The sequence below is a fragment of the Arvicola amphibius genome, chromosome 4 (assembly GCF_903992535.2).
Source record: "Arvicola amphibius chromosome 4, mArvAmp1.2, whole genome shotgun sequence".
Taxonomy (NCBI): Eukaryota; Metazoa; Chordata; class Mammalia; order Rodentia; family Cricetidae; genus Arvicola; species Arvicola amphibius.
Window position 1 is genome coordinate 132,730,263 of NC_052050.1, and position 18,957 is coordinate 132,749,219.

The 18,957-nt window shown below is 45.3% G+C and overlaps 1 protein-coding gene across 3 annotated transcripts in view; it reads left to right on the forward strand.

Annotated features, from left to right (window-relative positions):
• Mtus1 (microtubule associated scaffold protein 1) overlaps positions 1–18,957 on the forward strand; it is a 134,212-nt gene that overhangs the window by 102,851 nt on the left and 12,404 nt on the right. For all 3 annotated transcript variants that reach the window (XM_038324589.1, XM_038324587.1, XM_038324590.1), the window contains one exon: positions 4,565–4,631. In XM_038324589.1, the coding sequence (XP_038180517.1) occupies positions 4,565–4,631 (67 nt within the window). The remainder of the gene's footprint in view (positions 1–4,564; positions 4,632–18,957) is intronic.

Genomic DNA, 18,957 nt, shown 5'->3' on the forward strand with positions numbered 1-18,957 from the left:
TACGATGGGTCCTCACTCTGTGCTTGTTTCTGCTTTTTATGTATATTTTATAATTTATGTGTTCGATACATGTACATCTGTGTTACTTAGGTGCAGTTTCCATGGATGCCAGAAGAGGGCATCAGATCCCTAAGAACTAGGGTTGCAGACAGTTGTAAGCTGCTGTATGGCTGCTAGAAATTGAACCCGGGTCCTCTGGAAGAGCAGCCAGGGCTCTTAACCCCTGACTTAAGTCGCTTCTCCAGTCTCTGTTTTTGCTTTTATAAGATGGAGGTTCCTAGAGCAGGGTCTGCCTCCAGTTCCTTCTTTGTAAAACCACCCCAAGAATTGCAATAGACAGAGCATACCCGAGTGGGCAAAGTGAAGAGAGAAGATGGGACCCCAGATATACCGTACAAGATACACCTAAGAGCCCTATGCAAATGTTCTTCACTCCTTTGTTGGACAATCAGTGATTCTCACTTGTTGCCTAATGCATACAAGGCACTGTTATGAAATAGTTGAAAGAGAAAGACGGGAAAAGTTAAGCAACTGAAATTCTCTTAACTCTTTCGTACCCATTATTGAAACATTTGGACACTGACAGCCAGCATTGGTGTTAGTAACCTCAGAATCTTCATTAAAGGGTTGCTAGGCAGATTTCTTGGTAAGGTAAAACAAGACCAAATAGTTTGTTTGCAAATAGACTCTAATAGCTAGAACCTTTTAAAAAAAAATGGGAGGAGGGGTTAAATGTTGCTAACAGTCTGATTTGTCTCAGATTTAAAGGAAAAAGAAAGGTGCCCAGGGTGGTAAAAGCATTGTGGGGATGATCCGGAGGAAATCAGACATAGCCACGTCTGAACTGTCTGATACAGCTCTTTCCTGTAAAATTCCCTGTGTTGTTGAGTTCATAGCTAGCAGAGTTCAGGCACACCAGTGGACGCCAGCCAGCTACTAAGTGCTTGCATCTCAGTGACCGTAATTAAATTATGGAGAATCCCATTTTTTTTCCTTAGAGCATTTCATATATTTAATGCATGAGTATGAAAGCATCTTCATGTGGAGTCCCCACCTTGCTCCCCAGTCTCATTGGGTGTTGGGGGAGGGGTCTGCATGGTATATAGCACAGAGATAATCAAATGAACCTCTTGTCTGGACTATAAGTGGTTTATCATCTATGACAGAGACACTAACCTAAGCCACTGAAGAAATCAGTCTGTCTCTAACGGGCAGAATGTATTTTATCATCTGCGAGTAACTAATAAGTACATTTAAAGGGCAAGCAACCCAGACGGTCATGCAGAATCTAACAGTATGTCGGTTACAGTATGAGCTCGATGTTGTGCATTTTGAGTAGATCCTATTTAACACCCCCAGTTTCCCATGGTGCTCTGCTGTTTCCCCTCAGATGATGTCATTTGGTTAACTACCAAAGAATTGGTCTGGGACATTTCCCGGCTAAGTTCCAAGCTCCAGGAAGGCAGTAGCTATCTATGTCTCAATTTTCTTACATATTATGTGGTATATGATATGAAATGTTTTTAGTTGATAGCCGAGTAATAACTTAGAATTCACAAAGATAAATGTCCCTCCTGGGCATTTGGGGGAGGAGATGGTGCATCTGACATTTAACTTTCCAGAAAGCATATAAGATGTCTCAGGTTAAGAAAGCCAGGCATCCAAAGAGGGTAGCTTCGACAGGATCTTGGAGGAAGGATAGCTTTTCATTGCATAGATGAGCTTGGGACAGTGAGCAGGAGCTGGACAATTCCAGTCCCTCATACAGACACTATCCCTGAGCTCAGCTTCCGGTCCAGGTGTTGTTTGAAATTCACTCTACAGGAGGCTTCCTTGAGCTCTAGGGAGTTTATACACACGTGAAATAATAGCCCTCTAGGGGTAAAGAAATCCATCCCTTCCATGGTTCAGTACCGGGCTCTCATGAACCAGGACTAGAGCAGAGACGACAGAGCCAAATTCAGAGGGTTAGAAACCTGTTGTGTGGGAAGAGGAGTCTGGCTGTCTCTCTCTGCCTCTCCACCACCACCTCTGGTCAATGAGGTGGGGTGACAAGTGACCTTGATATTCTCTTGCTGTTTAGAGCTGGCAGAGGTCTGAGGACAGTTAAAAGCAGTGGAGTTAGGAGAGATGTCTAATGACCCCGAAACTCCACTAATAAGGTAACAGCCCTTGTGTGTGTGTGTGTGTGTGTGTAAGTACATGTAGCATTTCCACAGTTCTCCCAAGAGAAGCATCTCTAGCGCTAGCCGTTGCCATCTTCCTTCCAGTTCTTGCCTTTAGCCCCCTCTGTGTGCGACTTGACTGTTGTGGGAAAGGAGACCCTGAAGCAAGTTCCCAGGTTCAGATCTGCTTGTCCAATAGAGCTGTCCTCTGCTTTTTCCTCGACCCCAGCGACAAACCTACCGTTTACCTGGTGTGTGAATAAAATTAAGGCTTGACTCGAAAGTACTAGAAAAGTCCGGGTGTGGTGGCACATTCCTATAATCCCAGAACTCGGGAGGTTAGGGCAGAGGGAAGCAAGCGTGGGGCCAATAGCGAGGGAGGAAAAGAGAAGAACAATGTCTTTGTGGGCGAGTCTATTATTCTCAAGCTTTCACTTTTGCATTAGAAAAGCAATTGTTTATTAGTTTTTAATTTTGAAGTTCCTGATTGGTTTCAGCACGGCTTAAACTGTTAAAATCTTTTAGGATCCTATCAAGCATTAATGTGTAAATATACTGGTGGGAAAATGTACTTTAAAATTTCCGGTCACTGTTAGCCGTCCATAAGGAAAGAGACTGAGAGACTAGTACGATAAAAGTGATCAAATATGTGTGATCTCCAGCTCCCAGGTCAGCGCTTCTGGTCTCTAAAACATCAATGGGCTGCACTCTACTGTAGTGCCATCTGAAATTCTAAATCACCACCAGGGCCCCCTGATTGCCCTTCGCCTAGTTCATCATGCCTTTAGTATACGGGTTTTGAAGAACAAATTTCCCTTTTCTATTAGTAAGCGTGATAATCTAATGACCTCAATTAGAGAGGGAGTAAAAAGGCTCACACATCTAAAAATAGCTCCATTATCCGAGCAGAGAGGGTCCCGTTTCTGTTTCCTCTGCCCCAGCTGATATTAAGTAAGTGGCGATCGATCAGGGAAATGTCTGGCTCCCATTTCTCATAAATTGAAGGGCTGTGGCTTTAAGTAATCGCGGGCTGCCTGTGCCAGAGGCAGAAGCTGCAGTATCAGCTTCTGTGGGGAGAGAGAGAGAGAGAGAGAGAGAGAGAGAGAGAGAGAGAGAGAGAGAGAGAGAGAGAGAGAGAGAGAGAGAGAGGAGTCTGAGGCAGTAACCTGCAGGACGGGAGGGAAGGCCACCAGGGCCAATGGCGCTCCTCCGGGGTTGAGCTTTGAATGTGGGCAGACCCGACCCGGTGGGAGGCGGGGCCACCTGTGCACTACTCGGACAGTGCAGGGGGTGGGGGAGTTGGAGACCGAAGCTGGAAAATGGGCTGCCCCAGCAGCAAAATGTGCCTGTCTCCTCCATGTGCAGCAACAAGGGTAATTAGTATTTGTTTACAGGGCTTTACTGGAAGGGTGTCAGGGACTAATGCAGACCCTGTCTGGAACCAGGGCCAAGTGCTTTGGACTGAGAAGCAACCCTAGCCCGCAGAGGCCAGTCTCATGATCTCTCTGCCACACTGTGATCCAGATGCGGGAGCCCCACATCTGTGGTGATCCCAGGAAGGGCATTTTCAGAGAGCTTGGAAATCCTCTGTCTTCTTAGTTCCATCCCTGGTGCCAGGGAATCTGCATCCCGAGGAACGGTGTCTAACGATTGTATTTGTATGTGTGGATGTGTGATTGCTACAGATCTGCAGGTAACTTGAAAATTATTCTTTATCGTGAGGTTGATATTTGCACAAACAGCCTCCTGATTGCCTTTACTTTCACTTCTGTTAAATGTATTTAGATTTATAGTTGCTCCATGATGTAATAATCCTTGGAGAATGGTGTGCAGCTGGGTAAAATCATTGTAATTTCATCTTTAAGAGATTAAATTTGGTTTGTCCTACTTTAAAAACAAACTTTCTTTTTCTTGTTTAGAGTATAGGATTGGCCCTGTAACAAAAACTTTTTTTTAATTTGTGGATATGGGACAAAGTCCTTATAAGTGCTTATGTTTAGAACATTAAATATTTATCTTAAACCGATTAGGCCTTTATTGCCCTTGGAGGGGGAGAATGCATTACTTCTTAAGTACAGTATACATTAGCTGAAAGTGCCAATGGGTCTGCAGTGAGCACCAGACGCAAAGCAAATATTTTTAAATAAGCCATTCATTTCCTCAGGGGAAAGTTTCACCAGGACCTGGGAAAAATACAGATTTTTGAAACCCCAAATTCCTTCATGGCAAAGGGACATCTGTGTTTTGCTTTGTTTTTAACGACACAAATTGTTAGCTTAAGTGATTTGTATCTTGGCTTCTCTATTCTGGGTCTCGTTTTCCTAGCAATAGTAAATGTGTATCTTACTGAAAAGGGACCCTCTTCAAACCCTGAGTAACCCGATGTGTGTTTTCCGCAGCGGGAGGAAGCTCTGAAGCAACACAAAACCCTCTCTCAAGAACTCGTCAACCTCCGGGGAGAGCTAGGTAAGAGTGGGCGAGAGCTCCTTTTCAGCCCTTGGTAAAGTTACTGCAGTTGACAAATCCGCGCTGCCCTCCTGCTCTGCAGCTGGAGCTACATGCTGGCGGCTGCTTTCTCCCTTTCCCCGTATCTGTGCAAATGCTTACTGTCGACATGGCTTTTGAATCTTGGCAGTGTGACCTCAAGATCACAGAATTCCTGGCACTGGTCTCTGAGTAAGCTAACAGAGCTTTCCGATGGCCAAAGCGTGCTCCCTACCCAGCAGACGGGGACAGAATGATTTTTTTGCAATTGTGTGGATATCCTGTTGGATAATTACGTCGTGTTATTTTAATTTCTTTTTTGGAACCACTTTTTATATTAAAGAATGTTGAAAAAGTCACTTTCTCTGATAAGAGTATTTACATTACACATCTCAGGGATGGTATGTGTGTACTTACAAAGATATTAAGACCGTCCATCAGAACAAGGACGTCCTATGCTACTCAGTCAGGATGAGCTAAGGAAGAAAGAACATTACCAACTTCAGGAGCAGCATAGCGTGCCTACAACACTACACTCTAAGTCCTATTGTTTGCTGTTTGAGTTCTTGGCTCTTCTGAAGGGCAAAGATAATATTGTTGCCCTCCTTTCTACCTCAGCTACAGTGTTCTTTACCTCCCACCTCCACAACACACACACTCGAGGTCTGTGGGGACCCCTCATCCTAGGAATCTAGGAATTGGTTCCTTGATTTAGCGTCACCTAGATCTGGAGTTGTTCACTTGCCTTGTCCTTTCCTTTGCTTGCTGATGGGCTGTCCGGAAAGTATACCTAGCAGAAGTTCAAGGGGGAACAGCTGGAGATAAAGCAGATTTCATTCCTTTAATTCTCCAAGAATCCTGTTTTCCTCGGAGAACCGGACCATAGTTTAATCACTGCCAATCTAATTTGCCGGGACTGGAATATTCGGCAACAACTCCACTGGTCCAACCAAGGTAAAGGTCGTGGGCCGGTGCCTGTGGGGTCAAGACGGTGCCCTTTCCTATTCCTTGTACTGCCCAGTGGGAGCTGAGGCCAATTCATAGCCAACCCTTGAGGCTCATGACAGTAGATAAGGCCATCTGTGCCCCGTGGAAAAGTCCCTTTAAGACAGTGCGGAGCTCGGTGATGGGAGAGCTCTTGCAAACTAGAGGGCCACCGCAAGGGTGGCCCTGATCCTAGACCGCCGTGAAGGCCTTCCGCTGTCTAATTTGATCTGGCTGCCACTCTTTTGCTTACTCAGAATTATTTTGTCTGCGCCCTAAGTACTGTAATGGATATGCAGTTAGGAGATAAAGAGGGCCTTTTGTGCGTTTTCTGAGTTCCTCAGAACTCAGCGGAGGTGGCGATGAGCCCGCCTCATTCAGGTTTCCAGTCTCTGAGAGAAGTCAGGACAGGACAGAAGGGGACACTGCGCTCTCAATGCCTCTGCTTGAATGGGATCCTCTTTTCACAACGAGGCCGTTTAAATGGGAGCCCAGGTCCCCAGCACTTCCAGCTGTCACACGGCCTGTCCGGAAACAGCCGTCCCTTTGTGCTCTCACCTCTCTTGTCGGAGATAAGAAGAATGTGGCCTGGTGTGTTCTCCTGCCATTGTCAACGTGTCAGGATGCTATGGGTGGCGCCTGTTTGTATTGTGTTGTCACCCTAGGCTGGAATGGGGAAATGGTGTCATTTCTGCTAGCTACTGAGTCAGACAGGCTTGCTCAAGTACCAGCACTTGCTGAAATACCAGCATAGGCATCTGGGAAAAGGTTGGGTTTGGCCAGCAAATAGAAGAGAATCCCTTGAGCAAGTGTGATGAAACTGGGCAGAAAGAAGGTTCTCGAAGCTTTCAGATGCATTTGTGTCATGGGCCAGAATGGAAAAAGATCAGGTTAGACATTGAAGTTCAAACCTCAGTTTTCCAGTTTGAGGCAATAAAACGTGTAGGACCATGGCCTCATAGTTGCCAGGCTCGAATCCTTGGGTTGGAAGCTGGCTGGCCTAGGCCTGTCAGGTCACCTTTCTCCTGCCCCAGTCTTAGTCTCTCTAACGTGACAGTATATATGTATGTGCCCCAGGGAGGATCATGAGGCTCACATGAGGTAAAACATTGCAAAACATCCGTGCCATGTGTTAACTGCTGTTAACCATGCATGCTGGGATGCCTGCAGTTTTGTGTTTATGTCGTGTGAGTGCCTGTAATCCCAGTACTCTGGAGGCCAAGCCAAGAGGATTGCTTCAAGTCCTAGGCCAGCATCGTGAGTGACAGGCCAGCTTGAGCTACATAATGAGGACCTGCCTCAAACACACACACACACACACACACACACACACACACACACACACACACACACAGCTTCACAGCTGTGTCATGATTAGCCACATTGCCTTTTTGTGAAAGCATAAACCAAACCATGGGAAGCAATAGTAAGTAGATGAGGTGCTTTTAGAAATCCCTCAGGACAGGTCCATCACGCTCAAATGCAGTGAGACCCAACCAGTCAGTTGCTGCTATGTTGGTGTTGAACGTTGGGTTCGCAGTGTGGAATTTTATTCATACAACCCCAGTGAGGAGTGACTTAACATTCTGAGAACATAGCGTTTTCAGTTAAGTGATGTGGTCTGTGTATCTTGCTGAATTGCTGCGGAGTTTGACTAGAGTAGTAAAATACACTTAAGTGGTGGCCTGGTCCCTGATACTTTGCAGGCAACTTAAGAAAGAGCTGATGTCTTCCAACTTCCACCAACAAAGTAGCCACCTCTTCCCTCAGAAAAACCTGGGGCTGCCAGTGTCACTGGTCAATTGGGTAACCTTTCCTTACCCCGAAAACGGGGACAAGCTTTTCAAACTACTAAGAATTACAGAGAGGGAAAGACAGCTCATAAACCCCGGAACACTGAAATTCAAATAGTCTGTGCTCTTGCCCTTCAGAATCTAATGGTTGCCTTCCATCTCCACCGTCACTGAGTCTGAATGTCTTCTTATTTGGTGCCCTGATAGCCTCTTCTTCCTGGGCTGAGCCTTCTCATCAAACACGCAGCCAGCATCCCTTCTTGGAAAGCCTATTTGCTTGGGCAAACTTCAAGAAACCCCTCTATCCACACAGAACAAAGTCACAAGGCTCCCCCCCCCCCCCCCGCACCACAGACCCTCATACTTTGCCCAGATGTATCTAATGTATCTTATGTTCGTCTGTTATCTTCAGACTCTGTGTTCCTCAATTTAGGAGAGTCTGCCCTGTTTCCTCTTTTAAAAAATCATTATGAACTCTCCATTTGCATGGCTTACTGATATTCACTGGCATCTGAGAGTTTAAAATTTAAAGACCGGTGTATAACAAGAAATACCGTATAGTCCTACTATCCTGGCATAAGAAGTTTTGTGTAGCATCAAGTACATAATATAGCTAAAGACGCCTTGCCCTAGCCCCCTTGCCTTTGTTTATAGAATATGTATAACTTTGTTACCTCCATTATTTCGGGTAAGCATCCTTTATACACAATGAAGTTCCATGTTCTTCATGCTTTTGAGACAGGGCAGCACTATGCCGACTAGGCTGGCTTTGAACTTGGTCTTTGTGTCTCTGTCTCGTCAGTTTTTGTTCCTTTCAATTACATTTATTTGTGTGTGTATCCACATGTGTGAGCCACAGCACATATGTTGGGGGGGGCAGAGGCAGCTTGCAGGACTGGGTTCTCCCCTTCCACCTGGAGAGTTCCAGTGATGTAACTCTGGTTCTTAGGTTTGCTGGCAAGCCTGATCCCCTGAGCTATCTAGTCAGTCAATCAGTTTTAATAGATACTCATAATCTACACTTACAGCAAGCATTGTTGTAATCCCAAGAGACTCCCTTAAGCCTCCCCTCCCTTACAAGCAAATACTGATCTGGGTTGTACAACCAACTACCAGTTTGTCTCTTCTAGAATTTCGTGTCAATGAAAGTGTAGTGTGCTCATTAGCCTGGCTTCTTGGACAGAGGACCAAGCTTCTGAGGTGTTTTCACGTGTCTCTGGATTCTTTCTACAAGTCCAGTGCTTTTCCACGTCACACCCTGTAGCCTCCACTGAAGACATCATTAATGACTGTGGACCATCTATAGCAGCGGCTTGCAGCCCCTTTGGGGGGTCAATCAACCCTTTCACAGGGGTTACATAGCAGATATTTAAATTACAATTCATAACAGTAGAAAAAAATCACAGTTATGAAGTAGCAACAAACATAATTGTATGATTGGGGGTCATCACAACATGAGGAACTGTATTGAAGGGTCTCAGCCTCAGGAAGGCTGAGAAGCACTGCTCTATAGAGTAGTACAGCACTAAGACTATATGACCATGACTCACCGCGTATTTTTTTAAGCCAGTCCTTCCTGAGCTGCAGGTGTGTGCTGAGAGGCCCCACCTCTAGGTGAGCCTGCCTGGTGAGAGACACTTTCTCCTGGATTGCCCCTTGCTTCCTGAGTCCTCCGCACATCTTCTTACTCAAAGCCGTATGCATCCCTTGGTGTTCCAGGAGGCCTCAGTTGAGTCACCCGGCACCCAGGACAGCCGCTGACTCACACTCCCTATATTACAACACGCAGATCAGTCCGTGTCCTTCCTCTGCGTTCTTGGAGCCATAACTCCTTTCATGGATGATATTGCCATGGCTACACAATAGGGTACATATGTTGCCAGCAGGCCACAGTGCCCTTTTCCATGGGCTCCAAAGAGGGCACTGGTAAACCTGGTGTTATAGCACTGCCTTTTTTCTTTTTTACTTTGTTTTTGTTTTGTTTGTTTAGAGCCTGACTTGGGTCCTGGTGCTCTTTCCCCTTATTCACGCCTGGTTTCCTACAGCTTTTAGGCAGGGTCTAACTCATATGTCTCTCTACCTCTTCTGCATCCGTTACCTTTCTGCCAAAGTGTTCTCTCCTCTCGATGCTACCCTTCTATTCTTGCCTCTCAGACCCATTTGCTCAGTTTTTAAAGTCCTGTCTAAAATGTCTTGTCTTCAGCTGAGTTTCACCTAAATCTTTCAAACAAGTGAATTTTACTTTCCCTACCTGTCTGGTTGCTTGGTCCACACTAAAGCTTTTTGTACTTCGCTGTTTATGGGCCTCTTCCCTTCTAGCGCTATGAGGCCTTCAAAGGCAAAGTCACCATCTTCTTTAGTTGTGTTATCCCAGGCTGCACTGATGCTAAGACTGCAGCTAAAGGATGGATGTTGCAACCTAAAATAATGACAGGGAAGGTGGGCTTCTCCTTGTAGCGTGCAGATGTTTGAGGGGTTTCATTTCCATTGAGCTGCTTTCAAAAGGATACTTCTGTCTTTCGGGATGAATGATAGTAATGGCGATGTGTAATTCCGATGGTAGTGCCATGCCTCACCACGACGGCAGTTCACCAGAGACTACTCAGTGCCAGTTTTTGCAGGATTTTTATTGTTACGTTTCATGGTCAATATTTAAAGCAACCTTTTGCCTCCGAGAAAGTCATTCTGATTCTCTCTGGAGTCGTGTTCAATAAAAAGTGGTACGTGGCAGCCTCTCACCATAATCTTTTAGGTTCCCATTGTTCTTAAAATTACATTTTTCTTCTTTATAAAGAAAAAGATTTATTTGTAGTGGTGCTGGGGATCGATCCCAGGGCATTGCACATGCTAGACAAACCTCTGCTGAGCCACACCCATAGCCTCAAAGAAGATTTTATATATATATATATATATATATATATATATATATATATATATATATATAAATTTAAATTTAGCTGTAAGAAGTTGGGGCTAACTCCCGTATCTTTTTATTCATTAAAGTCCCAATTGTATTTCACGAACCATATGAGATTTTAACCCTTAATGCACTAAGCATTGCTAGAACCCCTGGGCTAAGTGTGTTAAAACTCTCAGTACTTTTCCCTTTTTATGTAAAAATTAGGACAGATGTTGGGGGCATTTTCTGGATTTTAATCATTCCTAAGAAAGCAATATTCAGCTCTAAGTAGTCTGGGTCACATAAAATAAATTGAGGCTCAAAAGCTGCTTTGCGTTCCTACTGTTCTGAACAGTTCTGAAGCCAGAGGGTTTGGAAAAGAACCCAAAGTGGCCAAGCTACCAGATTTCTGTTAGTCCCGACAGAAAGTGCTTCATGTGACCAAAACACTGGAAAGTCATTGGAAAGCAATAGCAGCAGGGATCGACAGCTCCTGACGTTTGGGATCCTTCTCCAATCAAAGGAGTAAGAAGAAGTAACTATTGCTAAATTGGAATATCTTCTTACTTTCTTTAAAAAAAAAAAAAAGTTGTCAAGACCCAGAATACAAACCATCCGATGAGCACTCACCCAGTGAGAGCTGCAGCCGGCTTCACACCTTGTGGAATGTTCCCAGTTTTGCACTTGATTCTGGTGTAGCGAGGCTGGGTGTCTACGGTGATCTAGACACTCTATAGCTGATTACAAGAGGCATTTTTTTAAAAGTAGAATGTGATGAAATAGCAGCATGAGGAAACTTTTTAATCTTGATGAGGTGTTTGAAGGAGGGGTTGATAGCCACCTCAGAGTTGGGCCATTCTCTTGTTATCTATGTCTGTCCTAAATTTGGACATGACTGGCTCTATTGGTATGTAAAAGTCCTTTTACCTACAGACATGCAAACTACTGCCAACAGTATTTTGGCATGAGACTTCTAGTCCTGTTCTTTTTTTCCCCCCAACACTACAATCTCAAATTTTCCTAACTCCGGGACACTTGTCTAGAGCAATGTTTCACAAACGTCACCGTGAGATGAAGCACATTTTCCTGTTCCCACACCCACCAATTCTGACTCGTTTAGTTTGGGATGGAGTCCAGGAATCTGCACTTTTCCTATTATCCAGGTGATTCTGACATCAGCACCTGGGTTTGCCCCCCCCCCCGACACCTCACTGTCTAGAATGTTGCTTTTATTTAAAAGGGTGTGTATGAACACAAATAGCTCCAAGAGACTTTAGTCCATTCCTATATGCTGAAAGTTTATGCATGCCTGAGGACTTGCATCTGAGCTTTTTGATCTTTCTGCCCTAAAAATGAAAGAGCTGGAAGGAGGCAAGATGAACTAGTTAGGGACTGGTTAGTTGGGAAGGGTTACCGCATAGTTTGATTGAAACCTGGTACTTTACTCTGGGATTCCTATTCTCAGACCTGCGTCTTTGAACTCATTGTCACAAAAGCATGGGCTTTTGTCTCTGATCCACTTTTAGTCCTTGATTTTTTTTTTTCATGTATGTGTGGAGTGTGCACTGTTCTGACAAGGAGAACGAAGATCCTGCAGCCTGTTGTTGGCTAGGGCACGAGATGAAAACAGCCGAAAAATCCTTCAGATCTGTCCTCTAGCGGGAAGGACACTGGCAAGGAGAACCTGGCAGTGGAAGCTCTGTGGGCACCTCTGGCAGAAGGCGGCAGATAGGCTGACAAACTGCCTTCCAGTAGGACTTGGCCATAACTAATCAGTGTAGGAAAGAGAGGCCAGGGAGAGCATTGTTTTTCCCCATCGTTCAGTCTGTTGTGGCTCTGGAGGAGAGCTGAGATATAGCAATCCTTGGTGTTTGTGCTAACTTCCCCCTTTAAATTCCTAGCTGGGGAAGGTGGCCAGTTAGATTCAGTTTGGAGTTCTGTGTTTGGGACACAGGAGGTTAGAGGGTTTCAGTTCCCTTTGGTGAAATGGGACTTATGGTGGGTGGTACCTGCTTAGCAGCTGAGAGCCCTGCATGAAAATATAAGCTTGATTTACTCAGGAGCTCTTGTCTTTTTCTACTTCCCATGTAGATTAGATCCTTGTATGTCTCTCTTAGGGTCCTCATTGTTGTCTAGGTTCTCTGGGCTTGTGATTTGTGAGCTGGTTTTCTTTGCTTTATGTTTAAAAACCACTTATAAGTGAGTACATGTGATAATTGTCTTCCTGGGTCTGTTACCTCACTCAAAATAATGTTTTCTAGCCCCATCCACTTGCCTGCAGAATTAAAGCTGTCATTATTTTTCTCTGCTGTGTAGTACTCCAATGGGAGAGGGTTGAAGGGGAGGGGAGAGGCAGGGAGGGGAGCAGAGAAAAATGTAGAGCTCAATAAAAATCAATAAAATAAAGGACAAATAATCCAGTAAAGAAGAAAATATGAGCTTGAGAGCCTTTTGCAAGGTGTGAAGTAAGTTTTAATGGTAGCGTGGTATTATTGATGGTGCAGACAAGTGTTTTGTTTTTAGTTGATCCTTTGTGGATGTCACATCACGTACCCCAGTCCCACTCATCTCCCTGTCCCTTCGCATCCTCCCTCTGCCCTTGCAACCTCCCTCTCCAAAACAAAATTTAAAGGAAAAACTGAAAACCAAACAAAGCAAATGAGAAAGGAGAATCATCATCTTGACGAGGAAGCTGTAGCGTGGCCCAGTGAGTCACGCCGTTTACCCTTCACTCCACATATCTTTACTTGCAAGTGTTCGTTGCCATGAGTCATCCATCTGGCTTGAGACCTCTGGTTTCTCCTGTACGATCAATAGTGAGCTCTCGCTGGAACTCCTTTGTGGAGACCCTGCAGCTCTGGATCTGTAGGTTTGCCCCCTTCACGAGCTGCAGCAGTTGATAGAGGAGGTGGACGTTGGGGTGGACCAACTCATAGACCAGGTTCTGGGCCTGGGTGCGGCAGCTGGGTTGGTCAGCCCACCATGTTTCCGTCACCGTCATTACCCCAGTGAGCTCTCCAGCACTGCCTCAGCTAGCTCACCCAATGCGGCCTACAGTGAGGAGCTGGGTCAGTTCTCCTGCTCTTAGGCCCTTGGGTCTGGCTCACTGGCACTCACCCCACCAGGGGCAGCTCTGCTTTCCTAGGGATGGTGTGGAGCCTGCTCTGGTGATTTTTGTAGGGAACATGGAGATGCAGAGCCAATTGTCCTGCTCTGATGCCTTCAGGACTAGTCCCCCTGTGACTCCACCAACGGGCTCAGCTCTAGTATGCTGCCCAAGGCCTGCTCTTCCTCCACCTCAGGGGATGGGGGGCGTCTTCTCTCCCTTGTGCAAATATTTTTATAAAAAGTCAATGACCCAAAAATTATGATTTGTAGGCAATTTTGAAACTGTTCACATAGATTTGTAGGCATAAATTTGTAAGCTGCTCTGTGTGTGTGTACGTGCGTGCGTGCGTGCACGTTTTGTTTTGTTTGGAGACAGGATCTTTGTGTAACAACCCTGCCTGTCCTGGAACTCTGTAGACCAAGGCTGGCTTCAATTCAAGCACAAGAACAATGAGAAAGCCACTTGCAACTAATTTTGAAATTTAGAGGAGACCCTTGCCTACCATGGGTCTCCCGGGTTACTTGGCTCTGTGGAAGGTCTTGGCGTTGGATGACCACCCCACGCAGTCCACCACCACTCGTGTGCTCACGCCCCGCTGTCCTGTCCTTAGACTTGCTGTGCAGCATACAACGACTCCACATCTGCCTTTAGCATCTTTAAACTTTGAGGCCAGCAGAACGAAGGTCCGGAAAGTCTGAAATGCCCGTAGTAACACAATCTGAGCCTCCTTCCCCCCCCCCCCCATTTTCTTGGTTAGTTGTTTTAGGGACACCTTTGTTTTTAAAACACATTAGGCCCACACTTTCTCTGGAAGTGTGTCGTGAGAGGACTTCATAGGGTAATACTATGCAGCAATCACGGGGAAGAGTCCGTCTGTGGTTCTGGACGAGGCACAGCAAGTTAACAGCTGTGTGCTGAAGACAGGCATTTAAAAGAACCAGAACTAGGAGCAGGTGGCTGATTCCCTGGTGGCCAGAGAGAGAGACTGAGAAGAGGACCCAAGGCAGGCAAGGCAAGTTGGACACAAGTACCCCCATTTCCCTCATAAGTAATGCAGAAGAGGAGAACCCCAGAGGGGTTCTGCACACAACTGCTTCCTCAGAAGCATCTCAGGAAAGTGAGAACACAGTTGGAGAAAGGAGTCCTCCGTTTTCCTGTTTGGCTCTTTCTGTCATTATCTCTTATATGGTACAAACCCTGCCTTGCTTTCCATGTGAACCGCACCTCCCACACGTTCCCTTGTCCTCCTTTATTGTGTTTTAGGTCTGTTTAGAGAAAAAACACAAATGTCCTGAAAGCCAGGGAAGCTTGTTGAACAGAATATAAAGGACAATAGTGGTAGGCCGATTTCAGGAGGAGTCTCCAGGAGCATGCTGCTCTGTGTGTTTGTGTGCGTGCATGTGCGTATGTGCGCGCGCGCGCGTGTGTGTGCGTGCATGCATGCGTGCGTGCATGTACGTTTTGTTTTTTGTTTTGTTTGGAGACAGGATCTTCGTATAACAACCCTGACTGTCCTGGAACTCTGTAGATCAGGCTGGCCTCAATTCACAGAGGTCCTCCTACTTTTGCCTCCTGAGTGCTGGGATTAAAGGCATACATCACCATCACCCAGCTTCATATTTATCATTTTTAAGCCTGGACCAATCATGCTTTTTAAATGTGTGTGTGTGTGTGTGTGTGTGTGTGTGTGTGTGTGTAGATAGTGTGGGAGGTGGTGGGTTCTGAAGATCAAGCTCAATAACCATTATATTCTGTTTTGGACTTCAAGCATGTCTCTGAGGAATCTATACTTAGGTCTGAGTCCTCTGGTAATAGCATCAGTAACATAGCACACATTTAAATGGTTGAGCACCGGGCCAGGCACTTACATTCAACTCCATAGGGAAAGTACCAGTGTTGTCTCGATTAGAAGTGAAGAAATGTGAGCCACCTTTGCCAATCCCACAGTAGGCAACTGGAGTGCCGAGATTGGAACCAGTACTCTGGCTTTGTTCTATGGAGGTGCTTGTGTTCTCAAGCATTGAAAATACTGCTAGCTGTCCCCTGTGAAGCATGCTACCGATATATCAACAAGAAGGCAGCTCTGTGTCATTTCCAAGAACACTGACATTTCTCAGACCCTGGCTGTGTAATGTTTTCTTCCATAACAACATTCATCAGTCAGTGAAGGGAAATCTGTCTCTATGGGATGGAAATAATCAGCTCAATTGCCCCCCCAACCCCCATTACAAAAATCCCTGGGAACTAATTACATACGGCTTCACTTCCTCTCTGCTAGGGTTAACTGACAAAGGGCCTCAGATAAGTATGATTCTGTTTTCCCAAGGCCAGACTTGACCATACAGTGGGGCCTTTTTCTAGATGGTATCCAAATGATGGTTTCTTCTTGTGCAGTGACTTTTCCTTGCTCAAATAGCTGTGATTTCAATGGCCATGGCATGGTAGGGGTGGGGCTCCCCGGTTTTTCTGCTTTGGCCTTGACCTTGTCTCGGGACTCATGCATCTCTGGGTAAAAGTGCCAACTTCTATCTTTAACATGGATTTAGACTTTAGAGTTAATTTTGGAAATGAGTCTATGCCTTTCTTTTTTGAGTCTAAAAGCTTTTTTTCTTTTCTCTTTATGATGCTAAGGATTGAATCCAGGCAATTTTGCATGTTATAAACATACTTCACATGGAGCCACATCTGTAGCCCATGGTTTTGTTGTATAGCCCAGGCTGGCTTTGAACTCTTCATTTATCCCAGGCTGGTCTTGAACTCCCTATTCTCCTACTATAGCTTCCTGAATGACAGGATATCATGTGTTCACCATACATATATGAATGACAGGGTCTCACTCTGTAGTTCTGGCTGTCCTGGAAGTTACTATACAAACCACGCTATGGTTTAGCTCATGTAGACCCATGTGCCTCTGACTTAAAAGTGCTGGAGATTAAAAGGCAGCACCAATATGCCCTGATCTGGCTAAATTTCTTAAGTTAGATTGCTGGGGTTAGTTTTTAAAGCTCGCAAGCATGTGTCCTTATAAGAGTCCATCAAGTATCTCTTCTGTGGTGCTTAATCATGCACAAGCTTTTAAAACTCAGCCAATGGGATGTTTGCAAACAAGGGCCTATGTGGTAGATTTTCTAAGCCAAGAGTGGTGGCGCACGTCTTTAATCCCAGCACTTCAGAGGCAGGGGCAGGTGGATCTCTGTGAGCTCGAGGACAGCCCGAGCTCCTGTGAGACCCTGTCTGGGAACTGGGTGGGGGTGGAAGCAAGGGGTGGATTTTTCTATTCATGTAGTAACTGCTTTAAAACAGTTATTCCTGGCAGCATGTGGAAACTCCACAATCACTTATTCTTAATCCGGGATGGCCTTCTCTGCTTTTGTTTTGGCCTTATTAGTTGTCAGATGAACTGAAAGCAGTGGACTTCTGGCAAAGAAGCTAGAAAAAGGCAGACTGAGGATGGGCAGGAGCCATCATGGGTGGTTCTGTAACCTCTCCATGCTGTGAGAAACCAGGGAAAGTCTGTAGCCTAAAATGTGGGGCAGAGTTCTTATTCCCCCACCACACACATGTAGTATGTCCCAGTAGATGACAGCGAGCACCCAGAGAACCCTTAACACAATGTTTACATGTACATCCTTCTAAAAAAGAATTCAGGAGTCTCTCCGCCAAATACTGCTTCCTTCAGAACCCGGGTCTTTGGTCCAAACTAAAGCCGTTTGCGAGTGTGAAGTGTAGCCCAGCTGTTGCACACAGCACTGTAAACAGCAGAAGGTCCCTGCACAGCTGCAGGCTGATGTCACCTTCTGGGGCCTGTCCTGCCCTTTGCTTGTTGGAAGTAACAGCAGTAAGTCACCCACTCCCCTGTCCAATGTCTGTCTTTCTCTTTCCGGTCCTCCCTCTCCCAATCTGTTCCCTCTTCATGGAGCTCACTTGAGCCAGCAAAGCTGCACACTGTTTGGGCTACTAGTTTCCGTGTGTTTAAACAAAGCAAACACAGCCTTATCCAATGGTTAATGGGAGAGGATTTCTGCATATCCTATTTGCTGTTAAACACCGACATACTGCAATTATGTCTTCAAGCTGACAGTAGTCTGAGTATAAGCAGATGCAGGAAGCTGGCAGGGGTATTGTTTAAAAGCCCTGCGCACCCACAGTAGACGCAGGCTGCTTGAGAGGGGTGGGGCCCACAGAGATGCTGTGTACTGTGTGTGCCGGGATGCTCCATTCTAGACGCTTGTGTCTGGTGTGAGTTTTTGTGCGAGCTCGGCCATCTTGGCTTGTTATTTGCTGATGTATGAGATTGTAAAAATGGGATTTCCCTCACTAGAAACTGATCTCCTCATCGATTGGCTATGAAGCAATTTTTATAGATTTTTTTTTCCATATAAAGGGCTAATTTGAGACACACAAGGGACCTCATGGGAAGGCGTCCATCCTTCTTGTTTCTACATGTTGGAGGTCAACTGGCAGAACTAGTGTTAGGTGTAATAGAGTAACATTGGACATCTTGAATCTCTTTTGCTTCCTTGATAAACACGTCAATGAAAAAGATGTGTGAAGAGGGTGTTTATTAGCAATTAAGAAAGCCATTCATTATCTTTTATTAAACCCTTTTAAAGAAAAAGAGCCTTACAGTATTTAATCCCAGATGTTTTCTGGGACACCCCTGCCATCTGGTTTTCATCCCCCATTTTGGCTCGTCCCTCCAACATTACTGCTTTGTGCATTGGTTTTATTGTGATTTTTGTCTGTCTGCTTGTTGTTTTGAGATAGCCTTGCTATGTAGCCCAGGCTGGTGTCAAAGATCCTCCTGCTTGAGCCTCCTGGATGCTGGAACTGCAGGCATGCAGCTCACACCACCGCACTTGGCTCTTCTTTGTGGACCTTTTAGTACCCAAAGCACAGAATGTACCGTTTAGCTATAGATGGTGTGGGAGTGAAGTTTTCAGTCTTTATAGTAGTTTATTAATGTGTTTGTAAGGTGACTCCACATAAAGCCCCACTGTGTGAATTAAAATCATAATGTCTCACCTCACACGCTCAGATGCATTAAGATGGATTTTCTATATATTTTTCTTCAAAATTAAAAAAATGAGATTACTACAACTGTATCATTTCCCCCTTCCCTTCCTCCAAACCTTCCTACATACCCGCTCCTTGTATTATGTTTTTTTAAAAATATGTTTTGGTGAGGATATGGAGAAAGGAAATCTTGCTCTTTACATTGTAAAGTCATTTAGTAACTGAAAGTGGAATTAGCCCTATGAAACAGCAATTCCTCTTCCAGATATGAACACAAGAAAATTCAAGCAGGAATCATGCAAATGCTGGCGTACCTATGTTCATGTAGGACCTACCTATGTTCAGTGTAGTCAGGTGGTGGAAACAGCTCACATACCATCGGTGGATCAGTATGTAGTGTGTACACACAGTAGAGTCTTAGCCTTAAAGGAAAGGCAGCTCTGGCATAAGCTACAGAGTGGATGAACCCCGAGGACAGCACGCTCAGTGACATAAGCCCGGTAAAAA